Raw genomic sequence first — 24,887 nt, forward strand, 5'->3', positions numbered from 1 at the left:
GCTGCTGCTGCTGCCGTTTCTTAGATGCTCCACGTCGCTGGAGACTTTGCCGGGGGTGTTGGTCCCAAGGAAGACGTTTGCTCTTTGCTGACTGGATACTCGGGGCCGCAGGAAAGAAAGCTTGGGGCCTGGGTAGTCGACGAACGAAAGACGCAAGTCTTGGTCGTGCCGATGTTCCTGACTTGAGGCGAGGCGAGGCAGGCTAAGGTACACTCCCTGCCTGGGTCAAGATAGAATAATGAGACCAAGCAGGACTGGTGCTGGTCTCTATGAAAAGGGAATGGGATTGGAATTCAGTTGCAGGCCGGCCAGAACACCGTCCAACGATGATCCTTTTCCGAGACAAGTAAGGCTCGATATGTCTTTCTGTATCTGGCAATCTAGGGATGGATTCCTTCCTCTCTGTTGATGGGGTTGTTGCTGAGGGTGTGGACAAGAGGGAGCCGCCTCAACTAGCAAGTCTTGGTGAAGGAAGCTACGTTGCTTTTCAGAGCTGCAGCGAGGTACCCGAAGGGCGTCTACAACGAAGAGACATTTGGGACAAGCACGCGAGGTGAAGAGGGAAGTTGGAGATGTGCGGGACCCGAGCACTCCTGGGGACCTGTATTGGCGACTCGTGCATGCTAAAATGGTGGGGTAAATGGGGAAAGCATGGGGGAGTGCCATCCCCTGTAGGCTCCTTCAGTCCTCCTTGAGACCATGGCAGTTGAGGTAACTGCTGGTTGAATACCCCCTGAGGAGTAACTTGGCTGGGAAGAGTTTGGGAGGGTTTGGGAGAGTTTGGAAGGGAGGGGGAGCTCCCCCGAGCAGTCTGGTCGCCTCAAAGATTTGCCGCATTTTCCCTATTTCCGGGATTTGGACGTCAAAGATTCTCCGCCAATCACACGATGCTCCGTCCACGCCATTCGGGACGACTTGGCACCGTTAGTGTGCCGCTGGGAGGGAAACTCCTGTGCATGGTTCAAGGATTCCACACACACACACACACACACGCCTCTCTCATATCCCCCTTGAGTTACGAATACAACTTGTGTCTCTCCAGGAGCATCACCTCATCTTGACTCTCATAGCCCAACAGCACATGCACATCGTCAGTCTACCCGTCGATAATCACGCTGAGCCAGCCGTCTTGGCTCCCCAGCCACGGCCTCCGGCGCTACTTGGGTCTCAACTCTATCTGCGGCCAGACTATACCAGTCTCTTCTAAGTATCGGTCTTATTTACGACAAACTTACATACTGCTCGATGTGTGGTTGCAGCCGAGCAGAATAGAGATCTTCCACAGCCCGTTTCGCTGGCCGCTGTGCCGCTCGAATGCCAATGTCGCCATGGTCTCTTCGCCTGAAAGCGACAGAGTTCCTCTGTACCGACTTGCATGGACTTACACCTTGGACACCTCGGCCAAATCTGCCAAATCTTGTCTTGTTTGATAGCTAGTGGTCTATCTACAACCGCTTTTACATAATTCCGTCCTAGATACTCTCCACCTGATGGATCACCTCATGAAACAACTGCTGGTCCAGTGGTCCCTGAGGACAAGTCACGCAGCGTTCGCTGATGGGCCAACCCCTCCTCGGTCCTGTTCCGGCCTCTGTTGCCTTCGAACGAACGGTACGAGTATGTGCCTCTGGCCGCCTGGCGGAGATCGCTTCCCCTGGGGAAGCAAATTGTGGAAACAAAATCGGCAATTATTTGATTGGGCCCCGCCGCCATCAGTACGATAACCTCGGGATCGTCAGCCGTTAACCACACCTCCTTCCAGCACCGCCGTGCAGATGGGCGTCTTCTGGAAGCTCGCCAGCCTGCTGCAGATGGCTAAAGACGGACGAGAGTCCTTCATCCCCTTGGCGTAGACCAAAACAGATCAGTCCAAGAGCCATCTAATAAGAACGGTTCAGCTGCCGGAAGACACAGCCGCTCCGGGGCGCAAGACCGGTCCCCGCATCATGAACCACCCTTCTCCGTCAACCGCGTCTTCGGCCCTACAACCACTGCAACCGGCATAGCCGCTGCTGCAGATGCCAATGTGCGCTCGGAGAAAAAAACCCCTAGCACATGCTTATCTGTTCGTCCAACAATCACACGTTGGCCAGTTCGGCAAAGGTATCGACTCCGAGAGGTCCATGGCAGCCAAAAGGTGGAACCTGGCGTGCTTCCTGTGCTCGCCTGATTTGCTTCGCACTCATTCGCAAAGTTTCCTCCATATTGGCTTCATTCCTTTGAAACTCGAAAATCACATCATCCAGGTGGGTTAATGACATCGTGTCTGGATGACAATTCGTGGATATGATCAAATCGACCTCCGGCTCCCGCTAGTGTGGAACCACGAGCCCAGTCATCGCCTTTTTCCAAGCATCCCCAACACGAAGCCAAGGTCTTGAGGCCCAGTCCCAGTTCTCGAGAGTTTCAACTCTACATCATCATCGACCCTTTGCTCCAAGAAACAAATTCCCCTGGCAATCAATCGGAAACACGTCGTGATCCAACTTAGTCAACGGCTCATTGTTGCAGAATCATCTCTTACCGAGTTCACAATCCTCAACGAGCTTCGTTGGTGGAGAAACACAGACACGGTGCCAAAGTGGAGCATTCTCTTTGAGATATGTAGGCCAAGACTTCCCAGAACAACAGGACATAAAAAGCGAAGCACATCAGTTCATCCGGATGTTTTCGATTTCTATGACAGACACCTGCCGACGCCACGGATAAACCGGCCCGGATATGCGGGTTTCATAACTTTTGAAACGCAACACGGAGCTCCAGCATCGAAATGTCATGAACGCGCATGCGAGAAAGTTACTCCAACACCACATTGAGAACAAAATATGCCAGACTGCAGGATAACACGGATGCAGGACGGTGTGAAGATACCTCGAAGGGGGAGACTTTCGCATCATGGAGACAAAATACACGACAACGATACAAGATTAACCCATCCGGCATGACGAGTACCGAGCACTCACTGCTTGGTCTAGACTCGGGCCATGTCTGATTTAAAATGGATAGATCGACAAAAACCCCCCTTTCTCACTACCAGCGTTGGTCGGAAGAGTAGGGCGTTTTATCTTCCGACTTACACATGTACATGCTCGACCAATCGCACGACCTCAGCAATAGTTCCCTCAATTCTTCGCGCAACAGGATGTCTATAGGGGCGTCATATATCCCGGCCTCCCGTTCGCGGTGATTGGGTATTTGGGATCCTTCCTTTCCATCAGCAGAGAATCTACCGCGGAGCGCTTCCCTTGTTTTAGATGTGCACCGCCTTGATCCCCAATGTCGTCGAAGACAGGCCGACCTCAACAAATTACTCAGCCATAGCGCCGTCGTGGAAACATTGAAATCATGGTCCGTATCTGAGACTGAGCCCTCGAGCCAGCGCATATGGCCAAATGGGCCGAGTGCAAATATTACCACGCCGTCTCTGATGTCTCCACTCAAGCATTTCCGAGGCCCTGCGATAGGGCGTCTGAAGTCGCACGGGGATCATACTTCTGAGATACCGATGCAGGGCAAAGGGTCAACAGTGGTTCAACGCCCTTCATGAAATTATTGAATTTCGTCTGAGAGTGACATGTGTGGGCTCCATCATTGTTCGCCGGAATATATTCTTTTTTCATTTCTGTCTTTTAGCAGCAGAACACCATGCTCCATCGATTGGACAGAGAAGCTTCTACTGCCTTGAGCCAAGCAGGCCACAACGCCATGAGCCAATTTCGTGCTTTATATGGCTTACGCCTCTGACGCGTGAACTTTGGAAGACCGTTTTGATATCCGGCTTGTGCCATGCATAGCTGTCGTACCACTCGTCTAAACAGATCGCAGTCAAGTCATGCTTTGATATGGGTGTAATTAAAGGTAACGTGGACGCAGGGAGCGGTATTCGCCCGTATGTGGTGAGTGAAAGCAATCAAAGTACGCAGCGTATTTTCTGCAATCATCTTGCCTATGCTATATTTCAGACTAATATACAAGCCTATTCCGTCTTGAAGAACGCTATTAACTTTGATGAAAACCGTTATATCGAAATGGCAGAGCCTATGATGCAACCTTCAATGCAAAAACATTCCTGACCATACCCCATGCGATATACGAAATGCGAATGCTCTAGTCGAGCCCCAAAACCGTGGACCACATTTGTCATCACGCCTCCCCGACGCCCTCGTTCTCCATCACCGTGGCCCTCGCCTCCGTCTCATCATCGACCTCCTTCCCGCCAACGGGGCTCCTCCACCCCGTACTCGCCTGACACAAGATCGCAACGACCGCCAACGCCGCCGCAGCCTGCCACGTCCCCCTCGACGCACCGGCGTAGTGCTCCACCGCGATCTCATGCTCGGCAGGACTCAGCCCGCCGTTAAACACCAGAGCGGGACTCCCGATGAGCTTCGTGATGAGCTCATCCCTCCCTTCAGCCAGCCGCCCACCATCGAGCTCCGTGAAGCTAGCGATGAGACCCGAGCGCAAGAGACGGTAAAACACGCCGCCGCCGATGGCCGTGCCGAAACTGCCACCAAAGCCGCGGAAGGTGCCCAGGAGCGACGTCGCGATGAAGTGCTCGTCCGGGTGGCTGAGGTGGAGGAGATGCGCAAGGGTGTAGTTCAACGTGGCGCCCGTCGCCAGGCCGTTGAGCACGACGGCCAGCACAAAAATCCAGAACGGCGAGCCTTCGGTGGCCACGAGCGAGAGCCCGAACATAGCGGCCGCGAAGCACGTCAGGCTGATAACGGAGGGCGACCAGAAGGCGCCGTTGCGGCGGACGTGCAGCCAGCCGACGATCAGGCCACCCGAGCCGAAGCCGATGTTGGTGGGGATGAGGATGGAGCCCGCGATGGCGGGCGCGTAGCCGCGGACGGCGAGGACGAAGATGGGGGTATAGTACAGCAGCGTCCAACGGATGGACATGAAGAGCAGCTGTGCAGTGCAGGAGAGCAGGACGCCCCTGGAGGAGAGGACCGAGATTGGGATAAGGGGTTCCCTGACGAGCTTGAATTCAGTGACGATAAAGACCAGAAGGGAAACGGCCGAGAGGAGTAGGGATAGGTGGTTTATGTCGCCCGAAAGGCCGTAGAGGAAGAGGACAATGGTAAGAACCTGCGCGGTGTTAACTGGTGATACTGTTCTTGAGAGACGATTGAATCGGGATGGGACGACACGAACCAGCATGAAAGCACCTGCATAGTCAATATGAGCCAGCTTCTGGAGGACCGACTTGCCTCTGGTCTTGTGATCTGAGCTGAAGGATTTTGGGATGCTCAAGAAAGCACCTATGCCAGCAAGAAGTCCGAGGGGTGTTTGAAGACCAAAAAGAGCTCTCTGCATAAGTCATGTTAGCTCTCAGCTTTCCCCTTCATCAAGATATCACAAAAATTTACGAACCCATCCAATAACAGGCAACAATGCGCCAAACACAACAGCGCCAAAGGACAACCCGATCGTGAAGCCCGCGTTTACCAACCCGACGAATACACCCCGTCTCTTCTTCCCCACCAGCTCGAGCACCAGAATGACGGACAGCGTCATGATCCCCGCGCCTCCCATACCCGTCAGGATCCTGCCGCCGATAAAGACCCAGAACGAGGGCGCCTGCGACGTGACAACGCCGCCGACGGCGAAGAAGCCGCCCAGCCAGAGCACGAGGATCCGGGGCGAGAAGATGGTGGCCAGGCGCCCGAATAGGGGCGCCAGCGAGGCCATGCTGATGAGGTAGGAGCTAGTGAACCACATTGCGTGCGAGTAGGCGTTCAGGTCCTCAGCGACGACAGACTGCGTCATTGTCATGCCGGACGTATTCGATGCTGTGGGGGGAAATTTAATTTTTCAACTTGCCGGTATTCGGGTATCTGAAACGCACCTTGAAGGAAAATGAGAATCCAGGTGCTCAACATCAAGACAGCAGCCCGTGTCGCACTGATGGACTGCTTAGCCCCGTCATCGTCATCGTTATCGTCGTCGTTGTTGTCCGAGCCCCGATCTCGGCGGCTCCCGGCCGGTGACCCGTTGCGGAGGGTCCGAGACGACGTCTCCGAGTTGAGCAGCGTCGTTGTCTCGGTGGCATCAGGGAACGTAGACCCGGCCCTCTCGCTCTCGGCGTCGTCGTCAGAGGCGGCATGTTGCCGGTTGCGGAGATTCGACGGCTCTTCTATCGCCGCCATCTTTGGTCGCCCGGCCGAAATGCCCTAAGTAGTTTTCGGACACGCTGCGTCGGAGCCGGTGTCGCTGCCATTCAGCTCTCCCCCCTCGTAAACCTAATTCACAAGGTTTGCTACTGCTGAGACTTCCCGAATTAAGGTATTGAAAGGAAAGAGACGAAAATGAAAATGCAAAGGAAAACTGGACAGCATCAAAACAGCCTCTCTACTGTCTCTGTAGTGGATTTTTGCCCTAGCCTTACCTTGGCGTCACATGAGCAACTGAGCGCATGTGAGAGATACTAGAGAGTTGAGTAACGTACGAAGACAGGGTAGTCTGTCATCTGTCGAGTTTGTTTAGGTTGGTTCGCCTATCTGGCAGCTTGGTAATCCAGCTCCGAGCTTCCTCCCCCACCTTTTCCCTATTGCCTGATTCAGTTGCTCGCACAAATAAAACGTCACTTGGTCGATTCGCCGAGCAGAGTGACAGGGTCCCACCGGGGTTGCAGCCAACGTAGCCCCGCTTTTGCCGGCTAACAGCTCGCCATCGCTCCCGTCCTCTCCAACCTCCTCTCTTCGCCAATAATACCAGCCTCGCCAGAATTGACGTACGCTCAAATGTTCGGTGTCTAGCCCCAATTTTTGGAGTGATGAGAAAGTTGTCCATCGGGTAGATAGGAACACTTGCGAGGCCACTTCACTTAGCGGGCATACTTGTAAGCCGTGTTCCGATCCCGTTTCGATGCCGTCTCCGTCTCTGGATGTCAGCTGCGTTCGGATAGGCCCTCCTCCGGTCTATGCGTCCGATGTTTCTCTCCATCGGGCTATATTACGGAAAGCAGACAATCCTGACGTAGTCAACCTCAGGTATATACATGGTCGGTTTTCCATCTCTCGGTGTGTGGAATTTGAACAGAGGGGAAATCATGAACGGCTGTTCCATGATACGTGCGGCTAAGATTGTACTGGAGAGAATAGCATTGGTGAGAAGCCTTGCATCTCAAGCTGGTGCTGTATATTTTAAAGAGCAACTACGTAAATCTTGATCAGAATCTTCTCAGCAATCTAGCAGCAGAGAGTTTGGGGGCGGGGGGAGGTAAAAACACACGGTAGCAACACGCTGAGCAAGTGGGAAGGAGGTAAACAGCGTCAGCACGTGACCCTCCCAGTCACCGTTTTCCTTCGCCTTTATATCAGAGCTCGATAAGGCCATACATTGGCCTATTTTGAGATTTGGCAAAAATTAGACAATGGAAATGTGAAATGAGATGATTGGAAATGGGGAGGAGAAAAGGGAAACAACACTGGCCAGATCGAGAGTTAAATGCACCCTCCCTGAAGAGTACCGGAGCTTCACGGACTGGTCAGAACGTCAACACCCCTCGACCACCAGGCCTATCACTTGTTGTTAGAAGTTGAGGAAGCAACGCGGCCCAGACATCCTTCCGAGTATCTCATTTGCGTGGTTCCTCTATCGATGACATTGGTCTATCCGTCAGAGTAGTGTCTTTTGGGTATTCGTCCGGCCGGATGAATCACTACTTGGTACCTACATTATAGTAGGCGTATCGTGATCTCAGGTTAGTGATGTATGGCAGTCACTACTTCCTAGTAACGCTAGCCTGCGAGGAGCATGGAGGGCTTCTATTCTGAAGCCACCTGATCCCATATCGATATCTAATGATTTTTATTTCATTCTTGATTCATTCGCTTCTCTATGATATGAAGCATAGTGGCGTAGATGACTTGGACTACTTATGATTGTACACGAAGGCACTCGTGCTGGCGACCTTCCTCATGATGACAGTCAGGTAAATGAGCTCAGATGAACTCATTCGCAGGGTCTGGTACCACAATATTTCTTTTGTTTTATCGAGTTTTACGCTACAGCCACTTTAGACTTACCACCAGTTGATGAAAGATATCGCATTGGAAGAATGCCAGCATCAAGTGATAGGTACCGCACTTCAACATATTTCGAAAGCTGCATTCAATTTCATGGTCCGTACCAAGCTTGAAACAGCCGGGTAGGTATTCAAGGAGTGCTGTCTGAGCTTTGATAGTAAGCTCATCCCTCGGAAAGGATATTGTGACTTGAAGGACGAAGAAAAACTTCTGTCTGCCAGTAACCAGCCAAACACCTTCCTAAACCTAAACGCCTTGACGAACGTGCTCTCGCTCCTTTCAACAGTGGAAACGGTGTTTCGACTTTAGAACAACCTCATTGGGTATCCCGTGGGCATCATGTCGAAAGGAGCCGGCATATACCACGATAAGCCGGCGGCAACGTGGTAAGCCATGCTGTTCATAGAGCTGCCGCTCTCGTTTCCAGAGGTATCGCTCTGTCCTTTGCGGGTCCCGGGTGACTGCTTCTTGTTTCTCGAAGCCTCCTCCCCCTCCGAAAGTCTGCCCCCCTCCGAAAGTCTGCCCCCCGAACTGTGAGGACTGCGATTCGGTCGCGAGCGGCGCCGGAGTCTGAAGCAAGCCTTCAAAGACCGCTTCCGCGGGAGACACTCTGTCAAAGATGGGGAGACATGCTCATCGTGTTCGAGGAGTGGTTTGACCTCCAACTCCGACACCTCCATCGTGGCCGCCTTCTCCTCGAGCAGCTTTTCGTCCATGTCGAAGCTCGTCGACCTTCGATCACCACAATCTTTAGGTGTGTGTGTCATCTTTTCGACAGTCAGTACTGGATAGATTGCTTTGGGTAGTATAATGTGGACTTGGATGTTGACCTTTTGCGATTTGAAACGTTGCGAACGCTTCCGAGGCCTGGCAGGCAAGCCATGTGCAGAGGACATTGCGGATCTCGAGTGAGGTAAACCAGAATACCAAGCCGGCCTGCGCTGCCCGTTGTTGATGGGTGTCGAGGGTTGGGGGATTGTGCAGGCGTGCATCTCGATTTTGACTTGCACCAGGACTCGGCAGAGATGAGTAATTTACCAGATATTCGGAAGGGACGCACGCATTCAAGAGTATTATGTAGCCGAAAGGGAAAGAAAAATAAAGTGTGCTCGCAAAGACTACACAATTTGGCTTCGGACCCGGCGGATTTCTTGTTCTAAAGTAGACCAACCAAAAGGTGAAGTACCAACCAACTGGGAAGTTACGCCCATCCAAGCTTCCCGGCATGCTCCCGTAGGCTCCGTAGATTCACGGACGGCCGACGACCACGACTGTTGCGCCGAACCATCGTCATGCTCAGCACTAAAACCCGGAGAGCTACGTGGTGGTGCCCGCCTGAAGCGACTTCCCACCTACACTCGGCGGCGGAAAGTTTAAGAAATCCCCTTGTCCGTTTTTCTCGCTGATTCGTGTTGTGCAAATAAGCTTCCCGCTTGGAGTATGCACCCAATTTGACGAAAGCGACGGCCGCCGGACCGGAGTCCATACTCGGCAGATAGAGTCATGAGCTCTGGGAATAAGCTTCAATAAGGAATGTCTGAATTACGACTGCGAGATAAGCCGGGGGTAACGGGGAGGAAATTGGTCTTGTATATGCTTCTCGTTCAATGCTCGGCTATACTCGGCGTACAAAGGCTAAACCTTGCTGCAAACTTTTTTCCATCCTGAACGCCTACGCCGTCCATTACTTCCCATGGTATATCCCAGAGTGTATGTATTTGTAAAGCACCATCAAAAAAACAGGGAAAAATTATGAGATTTTATGGTAGGTCGTCCACATAGCCTAGCGTGTCCCTATGTTCGTTGCAGACTCTCGCAAACTCTAGCAAAAGTCTCCAGACGTACAGACGCATGTCCTCACGCCTGAGCACCTTCTCCGCCCATTCCTTGCCCTGCTCGGCGATCCACCTCGCCGCGTCGTCGCCTTTGCTCTTCTTCCCCAGCACCTTGTAGACACCCCATCCCTGAGGCTCATCGTCACCATCGGTGAAGAAGTCCAGAACGCCATAGAGATCCTGGAAGGTGTTGTCCAGAGGCACAAAGTGTATCCACGGCGTGAGACGGTCGTCGTGCCATTCGGTGTACACCGTCGCCTTGAGCGGCACGCTTGTCGACAGCATAAAGGCCCTGAAACGGCCGCTGAAGCTGTAGCCGTCCGCGTCGGGCAGAAACTTGCTCGAAAACTGCTCGGCCATGGGCGTGCCGTTGACGACGGACAGGTGCGGCGCAAGCCAGTCGCACTCTTTGCGTCGGTCGTGGCTAGGGCCGCACTGCAGGTGGGTGAACCCCGCATCCGCAAACCCAGACAGAAACTCTCCGAGTCGCTTCTCACGGCGGCGCTTGGTGTTGTAGCGTTCCAGGGGGGGCATGTCAAAGGTCATGGCCCGGACGTCGTTGACCTCCATGCCATGTACGGTGGTCCCGTTGAGCATCTCCACCAGTCGCTGGCGGTGAAAGTGCATCCAGTTATCCGACTGCGTGAGGCCTCCGGAGCCGATCCCGCGCCAGACGAGGCGATTGAGCTTCTCCGGCCAGGCAGGGCCACGGATGTTGCCGCCGGTGTAGTTCGGGTCGTCGGAGAGGTACATGGCACCTGGGATGAGGATGTCCGAGTTGACACGGAGTTTCGAGCCTCCGAAAAGGGGGATCAGGTCCTTCGTAGTGTTGACGCTTAATGGCTCGACAAAGGTCCCGTGGAGTGAGCGGAGATGTGGTTGCACACACGGATCCATGGAGCTCGTGAAGTTCTCAATGTAGCCTTGACGAGCAAAGGGCGCCGTCCACGAGTACGGCAAGGTAGGCGGGAGGGAGAGGTCTGTCGCCGCAGGCACTTCCTTAGCTGGGGATTCCGGAGGGCAGGCCTCTCGAACGAGATCCCAATACTTCCGACGGTCACCGCTGGTCCATTTGGCAGGAGCAGGGTTACCTCGCGCAGCATCTACGCCTGTCAAGCTCTGGAATTCGCTCGTGGCCTTGTTCTTCGTGGGCATTTCATTCCTCTTCTCCCCCTTCGCGATGTATTTCTCCATGTCCTTGTGCGGCACCAAGATTCGAGGCTCTTGCATGTAGTTGATGGGCATGTCCACATCAGGTAGATGTTTCGCAAACTCAGCCACCAGGGTCGTCCATAACTCGAGCCATGGCTCCTTCCCTTCCGTGTTCCCATCACCAGCCGCGGTACCGTTCCGTACTCGCACAACATGGTCGCCCGCGTTGGCTTGCTTTGTGATGGATGTGGGCTTGAGGGCCCAAAACGGCCTGAGATCGTCGTAGATCCGGTCAAAGAAGTCTTCAACAACTATCGCATCCGTGTCCATGGCGCTGCGGAACCATTGCTGAAATCCCGGTGGCGGATGTCTGTTCCGTCGCTCTCGATAGCGTTGAGCCGCATTGTGGAGAGTGCGACTGCGTTTCTGAAGCACTGCCGCATGCTTCGTTCGTGCTTCGTGAATCAACCAATCGATCGGGTTCGCGTCGGCGGTGCTGGCGTTAAAAGGGTATTTGAAGTAGTCAGTCACGGCGCCATCAGTGAATTTGATCCGGGAAGCGTTGCTGCTGATCGTGTCGCGGTACATGTAGGTGCTTGTCAAAATAAGCGTGAGAATGAACACGGCCAGTACGCCCTTGAGCAATGGCTTGGCCGAGCTGGGAGGCGGACGATTGGCCTTCCACGCCATTGCGACCCAAGTTTTCTTGCACTCTCCAGTACACGAAAAAAAAGGATCATGTCATAGATGGGATCATTGGTACGATTGATAGCCCATGCTGGAACCAAAAGATGGACAGAACGCCTGGAAGTCCACGAAGGACAACAACCCGCGACCCGGGTTCGAGGACGCTAGATGCTAGTTGCCGTGCAGAAAGCATTCATAAACAGAAAACGCGGCTCTGAAGCCCCTTTCTGTCGAAGCGGCGAGACTGGACAAACCCCGGCTCACTGACGTGGGGAACATTGTGCTTGGTGGGGGAAATTGCGCCGAGCCACTTTAACTGAGCCCAGCCGAATAAATGTGAACATTAAGTGTATGAAGGTTGAAGACCAGCCATGTCAACGACCTGAGACTGCAAAAAGGAATGCTCCGGATGCATTGTATGACAATGTTGTATATCATTTGGTTGACAAGGTGGATGAACATTGAATAAACTTTGTGGGTTTAAAGGCACGGATATGTGGCCCCGCTGTCTGCAAATGATTGTAGGTTTGCTGGCCTGGGCTGGGCACGGCCCTGATCCAACAATCGCCATCTCAGACCTACTTCACGAGCCGTTGTAACAAATCCCGTTCAACCAAGGAAGCAATGCTTGCACCAGTACTTGTCTTCCCAGCCATACTGATCTCCGCAGGCAGCTTTTAGTAATCCTCAAATTATAGTACTCTCAGACAAAAGACAATGTTGGATTTTCACTTTTGCGCCCACCGCCAGTGAGCCATTCTATTAAAGCAGATAACTCGAAAGGGCATGTAACTCAGTGTGACTTCTTTCGGGGCTTATTCAGGGAAGATCTTGTGAAGCTGCCCATCTCTTTCCCCGTCATCGCTGCCGCTGGACACCTACAGCCCTTGATGGCCCTATGTTTATACTGTTTGTACTGCTGATAACGTTTTTGCTGCCTTTACTGCCTATACCCACCAACATCACTGCCTACATGGACCTTTTTGATCCGGGGGCTAACTTTGAAACAATCTTTGGAGCGAGAGCACCGATGAGGCACATTCATGCTAGAGGAGGGCCTATGTCGGGGGGTTCGAGTGTCACTCAAGTAGGACCCCTAATTTACAAAGGTAACGCAACTCCTTGTTACCCAATTCCGACGGCGTCTGCAAAAGTTACTCTTGTGAGTATACGCGAATATTTGAGCTTTCAGGAGGGGTCACGGGACCAAAATGCACAGCAATCTTCATGTAAAAGGCCCATCCATCAACATCGTCGTCGACTAGCCAACAGATTACGAAGGAGGAGGTTTAAGTTCTCCGCAACCGCCTCATAACTTTCGGACGGTATCGGGGACGTAAGAATGGTGGGGAACAGCTCTTGAAAAAGCTACTGTCGACATATGGGAGCCACTAAGACTGTATGCAACCCGACGAAAGTCGCGATAGATAGTCTACTTCTACGGGCATATATGAGCTCCCCCACCCGCTTACCTAAGGAGCATCCAAACACCCGGACCATACCGGCAGCCGGCCAACCAATCAAAACGCCGATAATGCAATTAGCGAGAAAAGAGGCGAAAACCATCAACGCTCGTCGTCAACGTCAACCATCTTTCCCGAAAAAGAGAGCCCCCCGACCCTCTACTTCGAGTTGTCCTCCGCCGGCCGCCCCTCCCCGCGATACCCTCTCCACTCCTCATCACCAATTCTCCCCGAAGAGAAAACGCCCATACCGGACACGAAGATGCTTTCCTCCACGAGGACAGCGGCCTCAATGGCCCTGCGAGGTAAGCTCTCCAATCCAACCTTGGCGTCCGTCCGTCGTCTCCTCCGGTCTACCGAGGAACCGGCCGCACAACCGTGAATCTCCCTCTACGGGCTGTACAATCGCGCGCCCACCCGGACGACATCTTACGACATCCCGTCCTCCTCCATTGAAGAAGACATGATGTTGTCTCGCGGTTTCAATTGAAGCTTCATTCGCGATTGGGGGGGAAACCGAACATTGACTGACCTCAATTGGCAACTGCAGCGAAGCCCACCGCGTCCATCATCCCCTTCAGAATCGCCGCCGCCTCCATCTCCTCCTCGTCACGAAAGGACGCCAGCCCCTCCGCTGCGCACTCGACCGGCCTCATCAAGAAAGAGCGCAAGGAGGTCCCTCTGGCTAGCCAGGAGGGCACCAAGGGTGTTTTGCAATATGCTCTGTACGACTCTTCCTTCGCCTCGTCTTCCAAAGCTCCATCCCCGCAATCGAGAAACGAGACCCCATCCTTCTTAAATAAGGACTATATGCTAATCAAGCAATCCTCTCCTACAGGACCTCCCTCGACGTAATAACGAACTGGGCCCGCCAGTCCTCCCTCTGGCCCATGACCTTCGGTCTCGCCTGCTGCGCCGTCGAGATGATGCACCTCTCCACCCCCCGTTACGATCAGGATCGTCTCGGAATCATTTTCCGTGCCTCCCCCCGCCAGTCCGACGTGATGATTGTCGCCGGCACTCTCACCAACAAGATGGCCCCGGCCCTGCGCCAGGTCTACGACCAGATGCCTGAGCCCCGCTGGGTCATCTCCATGGGCTCCTGCGCCAACGGCGGCGGCTACTACCACTACTCTTACTCCGTCGTCCGCGGCTGCGACCGCGTCGTGCCCGTCGACGTTTACGTCCCCGGCTGCCCCCCGACCTCCGAGGCCCTCATGTACGGCATCTTCCAGCTCCAGCGCAAGATGCGCAACACAAAGATTACCCGTATGTGGTACCGCAAGTAGATTTGCTGCCTTTTTTCTCAAATCTATTTTTCCTTCAACTATACAAAGTGGAAAATGAGAATGAATGGGAAGCAAAAGGGGAGACGGCGGGGCTAGGGATGGTTTAGTAGGGGCGTGGTCCTTTCAGAAATGGCCCTTGCGGCTAACCAGGTGGGAATGCCGGGCCCAGGGTAGAGATTGAGGCACGCCAGGCACGTTGGGGCCCTTATCACGGCAGGCTGGGCTTCATTTTCCTTTTGTATGCGGGTGCGTGCGTGCGTGGGCGTGGCAATGTACATAGGCGGAGGTTTCCATCCGCAGACGATTGCGGTCGTGTAGATTACAAGTTCTGCCATCATTTCAAAACCATGTTTAACTCCTTCATCCCACGTCGTGATATAACTTAGGTTGATATGCTGGCTACCAAGGGGTTGAACTAGTTCAGGCTCTGACACTGGTGAATTGCTCAAACTGGATGTAGAAAAGAGGTTTAGACAACGCAAACAGTCAGGGATGGATAGGGTATATTCATATGCCTCACTTGGAGGTCGGCCAGCAACTTTTTGCTTTTTAATAGCCGTCGTCAAGTAGTCAATGACCTGTCAAAAGAGGTATACAGAATCACGCGCAATGGTGCTCTCAGCTAAGGTATGTATTTATATAACTATGTCTGATGCGGCTATCGCACTGGAGTTGTGATGCCCGATAAGAATCAAATGCGCCCGCCATCCCTTTGCTTAGCTTTCCTGTCTCTTGCCCTCGGAAGCCCTGGTCGTTCGAGCATCTTTCCTCCGAGGCGGTAATTAAATCTCTCCTTATTGCGGACTCATTTCGCAGACATCTAAGTTCTCGATGCAAATTCGCCACTCCCAAGGAACTTTTAGTACAACACAGTCCCTCGACACTCTGCTCTTACTTTGCTATATTTCGACTCGAATTGCGTCGTCTCGTCATCACTTCCCACTACCCCTCCGCATATAGAAAGAAGAAACAGAGGTTTATTCCAAGTATCCATACCGCACGCCAAATATCCGAATGAATTTGATGCTGTTAAATCATACTAGCAGTAGCTTTGAGCCGAACCCACCCCAGCGTATACTGGAGGCAATATGCTTCGCATATGCAGTCCTCACGTCTGGCGGTGAGGACCAAGCCACCACGTGGCGAAGGCGCATGCTTTCGTTGTCCGTCTCGCAAACACGTAGACGCAGAAGCAAAGACAGGACCCCATCGGACATATGAGGCATCTATTCCTGACCGAAGCCCATAGTCTCTTCAACAGCAATTGTAAGCTTCTGCTGGAGCATTTCCAAACTCTTGTATGGCGGCAGGTCCAATCGGTTGAAGCTAGAGAAAGGTCAGCGCTTGAGCAGGGTTGGTGAGTTGGGGGGTAATATCCTACCATGTGTGAGCCTTGGGAAGATTGTTAATCTCTCCAGCCTTCTCGATTGTAAATCTTCTTGGACCGTCACTTCCTTGTAAATCCTTGAATCCGTTGACTGGAATACGCGAAGTACCCGTCGCGAATTGAAGTAGACGGGATTTCTGCTCTCCATCCCACGAACGAATCGTCTGCCAGAAGAACTGAATAACTTCATCTGACTCTGTGTATCCGCGGTAGTCGGTGTGCTTCTTCCAATCATCCACGTCGATCTCGGCGATACCACCGATAAGCAACTCAAGCTCACGTTCATCAAAGACGTTGACCAAGTCCTGTGGAATAAGCTCGTGGAAGCCATCCTTGAAGGCTTGGAATTGCTCCGCAATACGCTTCTCGATTCTCCACTTCACCATGAGGTCAACATACTCCTTCTTATTCTCGTTCGTTACATCGATGTCACGACCGCCAGGGATGAGATCCTCCACGGTCATGACGCCGAAGCGTTCGTCTTCAGTGGAGAACGTCTGCTCGAGGATTCCGCCAGAAATGTCGTTGTCGAGCATCCATTGCAGAGAGCGGTGGAAGTCGGCATCGACACCTTCCATGTCAGCTAAGACGACCGACTTGCCCAGAATCATCTTGTACAGAGCACCAATGAAGAAGGCGTCAAGGAAGCGACGGTGGAAAATCGCCAGACCAACAACACGGCCAATGAACTTGAAGTAGTTCAGATGCTCGGGGTTGATACCGGAGTGGGGGTTGATTTGAAGAGTGTAATTGTCGTGGGCGGAGTACTCGAACAGGCAGTAGAAGGGATTGAACATCTCATGGGAGAGAAGGAAGAAGAACTCTCTGGAGAGACCGCCGTAATCCAGACCATCCTCGCCATCGAATTTGATCATAAGCCGCTTCTTCAAATCAGTAGCAGACTGCCGAGTGATTTCTGCAAAGGAGTCCTCGAAAATGTGAGACCGCCGCACCTTGATGTGGCATTGTCCGGAAAGAATGCGCATCGCCGGTTGCGAGCGGAAGTAGATGAGCTTCCTCCTGAAGTCTCGCTTATATTGCGGTACATTCTGATCCAGGGATGACGGTAAACGGGGATCGTCCCACGTTGTCGTCTTTGTGTTGTGATCCACGAAATATACTCGAGCAGTGTTCGTGAGACGCATCTCCCAACCACTTGGCAGAGGTCCCAATTGGGACACGGGCTGTTGTTGGATAGTGCCATTCTGAGCATTTTGGCCACCATACATACGGATGTACTGTTGGCGACGGGGGTCGACCCAGGTAGTCGTACGGGTGTTGTGATCCACGAAATACGGGCGACCTTCAGGAGTCCATCTTTGTTCCCAGCCAGGCGGCAACTCGCCAGTGCCCGGACTCGTCGCTCCAGTGTGCATCATCGTGGCATTATTTGCGCTTTGAGCGGCTGCTTGCTGAGCTTGCAAAGTCGGGGAGTTCGCGCCGGTTCGATCCTCGGGGAGAGTTCGGTTCTGGTGTCTCTGGCGCTCCACTTGGGTTGCGGCTTCACGATCGTTCCTCTGTTCTACGGCTCCGGCAACAGTCGGTCTGTTCCAGCTGGTGGTTCTTGTGTTGTGATCAACATAATATGTGCGGCCAAGATTGTCCTCTCGGCGTTCCCAACCAGCCGGCAATCGCCCTTGCGCATCTTCAAAGGGACTCAGTGTGCTAGATTGGCGAGCCGGAGGCGGACCGCCATTCGCGGCTGGGGGAGGACCACTGGAAGTCATACTCGCGGGTCGGTGCGGCAGGTTTACTTGAGAGCCAGGAGTTGGGCCGCCATTCGGAACACCCGTGGCTGAGCCGGGTCTAGCCTCAGCCGCCGGGGCCGAGAGCGTCGAGAGGCTGGACCCTTGGGCAGGCGGAACAAGTGAGGGGCGGCTGGATGATGCTTGCCCGGCCCGCGCGGGTGTGGTAAGGTTTGTTGACAGGTTAACAATCAACTTTCCATGCACAACTAGGTTATCGGTCGACTTCTTGAGGTCTCGCGTGAGCATTTGATCTGTGGGGCGCAGCAGCGCAGCATTTGTCAGTCGAGTCGGTGGCGACAACGCAAGCAGGAATGCGGCAAAAGAATGTTACCGTCAGCGTCTGGTGCCAGCTCAATCACATCGCCAATCCTGACGTTGATTACACCAAGGAAACCTTGGTCCTTCTTCTTGAATTTCTTCTGGTCAAATACCTGAACCGCGAGGATAGTGTCTTCGTTCACGTTGCTGCATGATGTCAGAGTTTGTTGTTGCTGTGATGAGCATATTGGGAACTCCAAAACATACAGGTCAAAACTCTCGTTCCAGTATGGGTTCAACGTCCGCTTCTGTGCACTCGTCGTCTTGGTCTGATCTCCATTGACGGTGATGACGGCGAAAGGATCCGGAAACCCTATTGTACATGTTAGTGTTTACATCAGATAGACCGAAGGAGAGTAATAGCGTACGGAAGACATCTCGCTTGTACAAGCCATCGGCGGCGATGACTGCGTTCATGTTAGTATTGATGACCGTTGCGCGGAGAACCGACGTGTGGATGACGAACTCGTTACTCGGAGATTGGGCTTGCGGCTGCGGAGAACAGAGTTAGCTATCTTGAATCATTCGTTGTCGTTGGCATCCGCATGACAGCGTCTACTGACTCTATTGAAAAGACACCAGATGCACTACTTACTTGGGCTGCCCGGCATCATTGCGGGAGGAACTCATTTCGTGTCGCGGGATGGCCAGCGACAACGGTGTCGACTCCCAAAATATCTGGCGTGCTCAGAAGAAGATCGTTCGTTCTTGGAACAGATGAGGGGTTAGGAGGACGATTCGAGGATGGCGCTTGGAAGTAACCGGTCGCGGCGATACGACGGAATAGATTATCGATGATAATAGGGACGGGAATGCAGCAAAAAGATGCTTTTGCTGGTAAGAGGAAGCGTAGTGCGGGTTGGCGTTGACGACAACAAGGGCGACGGCGAAAGGCAGAGCTGAGGCTGTGCAGTGCTGTGCAGTGCAGTGCAGAAAAGCCCCCCGCTTCGACGAGCCAAGTGGGTTGGGTTTTTGGGGGCCTTGGAGTTCCCTTCGGGGGTGCGGCGGATGATAAGGTGACGCGGCGGGCGGGAAGACCGAGCGAGGCTAAGAAAGCAACGGAGGGACGGTAAGGATACTGGCGGGATCGAATCGAACCAGCGATGCAGTTGGCTTCGCCGTCTCTGTGTCTCTCTCTCCGGAGGGCGAGAAGGTCGACCGGTGGGGTTCGATGGGGTTGTAGAGGTTGATGATGAAGAGACAGGATGGAGCGAGTTTGGTGTTTTGGCGAGGTAGTCACTCAGTCGCAACCGTCTGAGCGCTTGTCAAACGGTACGTGTGTGCGAGTGGGTTTGTCTCTGGCCGGAAGTACGCAGCAGAGGAAAGAAGGTTCCTAGGCGTGATGCGGGAGGTGAGGTACGGAGTATGCAGTGGGTAGGTAAGAGGACGGGGAGAGGTCCAGTGCTACCTGATTCTGCTCCCGTGTGCCTGTGCTTGCATCAGCTTTCACCCTTGATGACCTCAGCAAGATGGCAGACGGGAGCGATGGTTACGGCACCTGCAGCAGTGTTGAAAGCGGCAACAGCGACGCACCTGTGGTGGCAGGCCAGTCAAGTGTAGCAACCTTGGAAAGGTACCTCCACTGTATGCAGGGAAGGTGAATAGGTCGGCAGGTACTGACCGTGAGCGCAGGATGGGGTGAAGCAGATGCATCCGCAGGTGAGCGTTCCAGGCGACTCCTAGGTAGCTCGGTTCGAAATCGAGAGCCAAAGAACCTGGAAATGCGGATGGCGAATCCCACTTGTTAGCACTTGGAGGGGCCCAGAGGTCACTGTGGGGTACCGCGGCAAGCGGGCAAAAACTCTCGGCGGTGGTTGGGTCGTCCAGACGGGATCCATATGTGAAGGCCCACCTAACGTCGAGCACCTTGAGAAGTGCATGTAATCTTAGCCTCACATCACCACGATCAACCGCGTCTCAGAGGACCTCTTCTAGGAGAAGTCGATTACACTTTACCTTGCAGATGGTCCATATAATGACAGAAGGTGTTATGGTTTAGAATACATGTCCGAGAAGATCCTCCTGATTGAAGGACTTTCCAGCAAAACGAAAAGACAGAGAGATGTTGATGAGAAAGATGTATAAATAGCGTCTCAGTCCTGGTTGATTGACGATAGGCATCGCCAGGCTTTCTCTATCAATGTGCCCTGCTAACGAGTGCAACTTATTCATAGTAACCAAAAGCTGCGAACTAGTCTTATCTACTTGGTAAGTCTTATACATTCGAGAGAGTGCCTTTGTCCCCCATCTCCCAAGAGATAGTATGTTGTCCTCTCTGCCACCACCCTTCTCGTCAGCATCCCTACTACCTCATCCAGCTCGAGCGCCGGTTCGGTTTCAGGCAGTACGCGACTCAAGAGATTGATGTAAAGCAAGTACCTCACCTTAACTTTCTCAGCAAGTTACCTCGCCAAGGGCAAGGAATGACGACCGCAGGAAGCAGGAAGCGACGGGAGGAATGAAATCATAACAAAGCAGAACCGAGAGACAAGGCCTCCAGCTTTCTAAACTTCCAGACCCTGTTCCCAATGGTGTTTCGGATGCCCATGGCCGTCAAGAAGCTGCCAATCCCACGAGCCCCCTGCCTGCCTCTTGTCTGACTTGTCTGACTTGCGGTAGCTGCCTGCCCTGACTGACTGGCATGGCCAAGTCTCTCGCCCTTGCCCGTAAGGAGTAGCGTATCTGTAGGGACCAAGCTGGTAGAGTATGTTAAGCTGGAGGTGGACTCGAGTCTCGACGAGACGACCTTGCAACCTGCCACTCGGTACGGATCCATACCGACCTGACCTGTACCCTGACCCGCGCCGCCGTGCTAACAGCTGGGACTGGGGGAAGGGGGGCCGGAAAGCTTGGGAGGCCCCTCAGTTCGGGCTGTAGACTGCAAAACTGCAAAGTCTAGAACCTGACGAAGTGATTGTATAAGCAGGCGCCAGCCGCTCTTTACATAATCTCATGTGGCGACATGAAGCAGTGTCATAACGGAAATGTCTAAATTGGTTCTTTCCGCCTCTTTTAGTTTTTCGCGGACACGAGCAATTACCAATTCACAACCCGTATTTCTCATGGTGCTCTCGATGAAGCATGTACCGACCGACCTCAGGGACGCGAGAAGCAGAAACGGCGCATTGTTCCCCGTCCCATCCACCACCGACCCCCGGCTCCCCGAACCTCATGCGCTACAGCCACCCTCTCACCTATCAGTGTCTTCTGTCTGTGTAGGGCTCTCTGCCTCTCACTACATGTCTGTCTCTCTGCCTCTCACTACATGTCTGTCTCTCTTCAGCATTCAGTCTTCCTTCGAGCTGATTTCCAAGGGTTGCCTGAGGCCTTGCGGCATAATGGTTGGTGCCCGGCACGTCCAGTCCGTTCCCCCCCCCTCCCCCCTCCCCCCCTCATCCCTTCCTGACGGTCCAACCGTCGCCCATCCATGTATCCACGTCCCTTCTTGCTCGGCGCGCGAAAGCACAGTGAGCAAGAAGCGGCATAGGGTATACCATAAATAAACAAGAGACCAGCCCAAACGCAGTCGTCTGGCCAAAGGTCCCATCCAATCATCTCCCACTTCTATCCGAAGGGAAAAAAGGGGAGGACCCTGCAACCCAATCGCAGCCGCGGGACCAAGGGGAAGGGAGGGATTCACGACATCGCAGACTACAGAATACAGCAAGCACGTGCCGCAGAGTTGCTTCGCTTTTGCTGATTTTCCCAATCTCATGAAGCCCTAACCCATCCAATCCCAGGCGTGGAAAGAACACCCTCAAACTTCCTCCTCTTCCTTTTCCAGGGCACTCATGCGTCGTCTCACGCCGTTTCTGGTCAAGTCAGTTCCAGGGTCGATGTAGACACCTTCCTGAGTGGCCGACCCATTGTTCCCCCCTCCAAACCACTGGGGACAGCCACTTCTGTGTGTCAGCTCGCGGGAGGGAACACGCGGGCAACTGTGCGCCCGGGTCGGGCGGCGTCGTGGAACACCTACGGAAGGGCGGCACCACTAAGCTTGCCCGCCCGCCTTGTCCTGTTACGTCCCGGGTCTGTGGATTTCACATGACTTGTCATATGATATTTGCTCTTAATGACGTATAAGCTCTTTTATTACATCTTTTGATATCATACCGCCAGCACTGCAGTCTAATATGATTTGGTGGTGGTGATTTCAGGCACCTCGCGGGCTCTGGTATGGCGAGAGACAAAGGCCTAGGTGGTCTCGAGTGTGATATTGATAGACCTCATTACCCAGTTCAGCTCGGGAAAGTCGACAGAGAAATTCCCGCATACTTGTCTTGTCACGCAGTCGGTATATCAAAGGAGACTTCAAATTATGCATCCATGTAACAAGTTGTCACATGGTGAACCTCGATTTGAATGCAGTGGACGCGCGCCTTTTAACGAAGTTCGACTCCGAATGTACAGTCCCCTGATCCCAATCGCGAGGAATCTCATCAATTGGCGTCCTACTCCGGCTCTTCACTTTGGCTCCCATTGCTCGTCATGATCAGATTACACGTCGATCGACTAGCTGTCATACCACGACTATTACTCATTTTCCAAGATTGTACTCTGAGACGCGGTTGCTCATCCATCGAAATTGAAATACTCGTCGACTGAATGTAAAGGCCTGGCCAATCCCTTAACGCCAAATTTGAATCTTTCTCCTTTCCCTACCATCCTGTATGTTACAATCGAAGCAAATAATCGCGTCATGCCCACCGATGCTGGCTAAACACGAGCGAGCCCTCGAGAGGCGTCACTCTGTCTTCCTAGTAAGGAGTGTATCCTCCTCTGCCTCGGCCACGGTAGCCTCCACGGTAGCCGCCGCGAGGTGGGAATCCGCCACGGCCGAAGCCGCGACCTCCTCTCGCTCCACCGCGGCCACGACCACGAGACATACCCGGGATGTTGGTGCGTTTAGGGACGACCTTGAGGTTGCGACCCTTGAAGACGCTCTCGTTGAGGACCAGGGCCTGGGCGACAAGGCTGGGCTCGGTGAACTCGACGTAGGCATATCTGCAGCGCAAGCACATGTTAGTTTCCAGGCCGGCCATCCAATGGGCTTCCCAAGTGGCATCCGCGACGTACCCCTTTGGCTGTCCAGTGAACTTGTCCAACAATATAGTGACGCGGTTGATGGAGCCGCAACTCTGGAAGTGGGCTTGAATCTCCTCGGGAGAAGCAGAGTAGTCGACGTTGCCGACGAAGATACTGCGGCTGTCGATGTCCTCCTTGTTCTCTGAAAGTTCCCGACTCTGCTGGTCGAGGCTGGCTTGCATTTCGCGCAACTTGGCGGCCTCCTCTTCCATCTCGGCTACCCGTCTCTTCATCGCAGAGATCTCCTCCTACGGTCTGCTGTCAGTTTACCTCCTCTTATCTGCGAAGCCAATGGTGAATCAAGGCTTTTTGCGCACCTCATCGTGGCCATCTTCCTCGCCGACGCTGTTGTTCTCGACGTTGTGGTCCTCCACAGGGGTGTCCTCGGGATTGACGTCCGACATGGCTGTAGTTTGGGCAGTTGTTGTCGGATGAAGTTGGCGGCTCTGAGTAGAGTAGACAATTAGCTATCGATGATGGGATCAAGCGGGGAGAAATGGTGCGACAAGGCAGACGCGCCCTTTTTAAGGCGACCGCAGGCTCGGGAGGAGGGTCGCCTCGCTCAACGCTGTTCACGCCCACAAAGGATCATTTAGCTTGGAAGAAAACTACTCACAACTGGAACGACTGGAGGGAACAAGCTCGGGCCCTGAGCTAGATTGATGCAGCAGCTTGCGCAAGGGCTGGACAAGACGGGAGCTGAAGGCGATGTGGATGTATTGAAGGTATCCAGGAATTCTGATGCCCATGGGCAGTGGAAAATCCACGGTTTAACCGGAGATTGCGATAAGAGATAAGAGCTCCAGCCGTAAGCTTTCGTCAGGCAACGGACTTTGCCTATAGTGCCAGCCTACCTATTGAGGTAATTTCAAAAAAAAAATTGAAAATTTAAATAGGCTTGGCAATGGAAACGGAGAAAACCATCATGGCAGGGTCCTAGATTCTCCTTTTCAATGTCAAAGGTGGCGTCGACAAAGCAAGAAGGTGCCGTGGACACCAGGCATGCAAGGTCAAGATCAGTCAATGTGAGGTGCCTGGGAAATCACCTTGTCTAGCGGGGTCGTGGAGAGCTGTTCCTGTCGCTGGCCGTGTAAATCTGCTGGCGCCTTCCAGGTTGTTTCCTCCCGAGCCCAATGAGCAGCTTTTGATAGGTATCCCAGCGGCCTATTTTTTTTCTCAGTACCTCACTAGTTTGGTTGAAAGTGTGGTGCACTCATTTTCTGGCTATGCTCGTGGGCACGCCTCACTCGATGCCCCAACCCAAAGATTCGAACATACCTACCTACCGAAGGTAGTACCATGGCCGTGAATGGCGCTCAAGGCTGCTGCAGCGGTTTGGAACAAATGTCAGGTGCGTTGTAGGATGGGGTATTCTGGTGTATATGGACATCGCATCAAAGGGACCTTGATTATCTGTAGAGAAACAAAGATAAGTATTCAACCCGTAATTGCATTTCCCCTCTTCCCTATTGTCCTTACCGCCTCATGAGCTCTTTGTTAGTAGGATATCACCACTCAACCATAAGCACCAACTTTATCAAGTATTATTCGTCACCTGAAGGATGGATTGAATAGCCCAAAAGCTACGTCACGCGACGAACCCTGCCCACGTTACATTGTAAATTTCCACACTTGCTGTCATAGCGGGGGCAGCCTGTGTTTGCAGAAACGTTGAAAGCAGTCGGAATGGAACCACTCGAGTCCTTGCACAAATGTACCGAGTCTATCGCAACCGTGAGCAAGACGGCGCCGAAATCTTCCCAGCTTCCGAGTTGCTCGTCCGTCCATGATCCACTCGGATCCGAAATTGTCATGGAAAGCACTGAGACTACCGTCCATTTCTTCGGCTCGATAGCAAATGCATGGCCACCCATCCCAGCCCAGTAT

At 53.3% G+C, this 24,887-nt stretch overlaps 9 protein-coding genes across 9 annotated transcripts; 2 read left to right on the forward strand and 7 right to left on the reverse strand.

The window, feature by feature from the left end:
* Positions 1 to 267: 267 nt before the first annotated feature.
* Positions 268 to 666, reverse strand: CORC01_09362 (uncharacterized protein; the record flags this gene model as incomplete). The annotated part of the gene is made up of 1 exon (XM_022620991.1): positions 268 to 666. One exon carries the CDS (start codon positions 664 to 666, stop codon positions 268 to 270), a length of 399 nt encoding a protein of 132 aa, XP_022472513.1.
* A 1,829-nt stretch (positions 667 to 2,495) lies between these two features.
* Positions 2,496 to 2,816, forward strand: CORC01_09363 (uncharacterized protein; the record flags this gene model as incomplete). Its single annotated transcript, XM_022620992.1, has 1 exon — positions 2,496 to 2,816. A coding segment is annotated over one exon (321 nt), but the record flags the coding sequence as incomplete, so codon positions are not given.
* A 1,327-nt stretch (positions 2,817 to 4,143) lies between these two features.
* CORC01_09364 (major facilitator superfamily transporter) lies at positions 4,144 to 6,155 on the reverse strand (the record flags this gene model as incomplete). The annotated part of the gene is made up of 4 exons (XM_022620993.1): positions 4,144 to 5,094; positions 5,161 to 5,316; positions 5,380 to 5,798; positions 5,855 to 6,155. The coding sequence occupies 4 exons, from the start codon at positions 6,153 to 6,155 to the stop codon at positions 4,144 to 4,146; spliced, it is 1,827 nt and encodes a 608-aa protein (XP_022472515.1).
* A 2,186-nt stretch (positions 6,156 to 8,341) lies between these two features.
* Positions 8,342 to 8,932, reverse strand: CORC01_09365 (uncharacterized protein; the record flags this gene model as incomplete). Its single annotated transcript, XM_022620994.1, has 1 exon — positions 8,342 to 8,932. The coding sequence occupies one exon, from the start codon at positions 8,930 to 8,932 to the stop codon at positions 8,342 to 8,344; it is 591 nt and encodes a 196-aa protein (XP_022472516.1).
* An 864-nt stretch (positions 8,933 to 9,796) lies between these two features.
* On the reverse strand, positions 9,797 to 11,713 carry CORC01_09366 (capsular associated protein; the record flags this gene model as incomplete). Its single annotated transcript, XM_022620995.1, has 1 exon — positions 9,797 to 11,713. The coding sequence occupies one exon, from the start codon at positions 11,711 to 11,713 to the stop codon at positions 9,797 to 9,799; it is 1,917 nt and encodes a 638-aa protein (XP_022472517.1).
* A 1,722-nt stretch (positions 11,714 to 13,435) lies between these two features.
* Positions 13,436 to 14,462, forward strand: CORC01_09367 (NADH-ubiquinone oxidoreductase 19.3 kDa subunit; the record flags this gene model as incomplete). Its single annotated transcript, XM_022620996.1, has 3 exons — positions 13,436 to 13,478; positions 13,724 to 13,898; positions 14,012 to 14,462. The coding sequence occupies 3 exons, from the start codon at positions 13,436 to 13,438 to the stop codon at positions 14,460 to 14,462; spliced, it is 669 nt and encodes a 222-aa protein (XP_022472518.1).
* Positions 14,463 to 15,688: 1,226 nt separating this feature from the next.
* CORC01_09368 (E3 ubiquitin-protein ligase hulA) lies at positions 15,689 to 18,529 on the reverse strand (the record flags this gene model as incomplete). Its single annotated transcript, XM_022620997.1, has 6 exons — positions 15,689 to 15,788; positions 15,844 to 17,848; positions 17,929 to 18,062; positions 18,123 to 18,228; positions 18,284 to 18,400; positions 18,511 to 18,529. The coding sequence occupies 6 exons, from the start codon at positions 18,527 to 18,529 to the stop codon at positions 15,689 to 15,691; spliced, it is 2,481 nt and encodes an 826-aa protein (XP_022472519.1).
* Positions 18,530 to 19,594: 1,065 nt separating this feature from the next.
* CORC01_09369 (uncharacterized protein) lies at positions 19,595 to 19,795 on the reverse strand (the record flags this gene model as incomplete). Its single annotated transcript, XM_022620998.1, has 1 exon — positions 19,595 to 19,795. One exon carries the CDS (start codon positions 19,793 to 19,795, stop codon positions 19,595 to 19,597), a length of 201 nt encoding a protein of 66 aa, XP_022472520.1.
* A 2,877-nt stretch (positions 19,796 to 22,672) lies between these two features.
* CORC01_09370 (RNA recognition domain-containing protein) lies at positions 22,673 to 23,404 on the reverse strand (the record flags this gene model as incomplete). The annotated part of the gene is made up of 3 exons (XM_022620999.1): positions 22,673 to 22,919; positions 22,992 to 23,248; positions 23,318 to 23,404. 3 exons carry the CDS (start codon positions 23,402 to 23,404, stop codon positions 22,673 to 22,675), a joined length of 591 nt encoding a protein of 196 aa, XP_022472521.1.
* Between the last annotated feature and the right edge of the window lie 1,483 nt (positions 23,405 to 24,887).

This window comes from Colletotrichum orchidophilum, assembly GCF_001831195.1.
Source record: "Colletotrichum orchidophilum strain IMI 309357 chromosome Unknown Scaffold_84.1, whole genome shotgun sequence".
NCBI classification, from domain to species: Eukaryota; Fungi; Ascomycota; class Sordariomycetes; order Glomerellales; family Glomerellaceae; genus Colletotrichum; species Colletotrichum orchidophilum.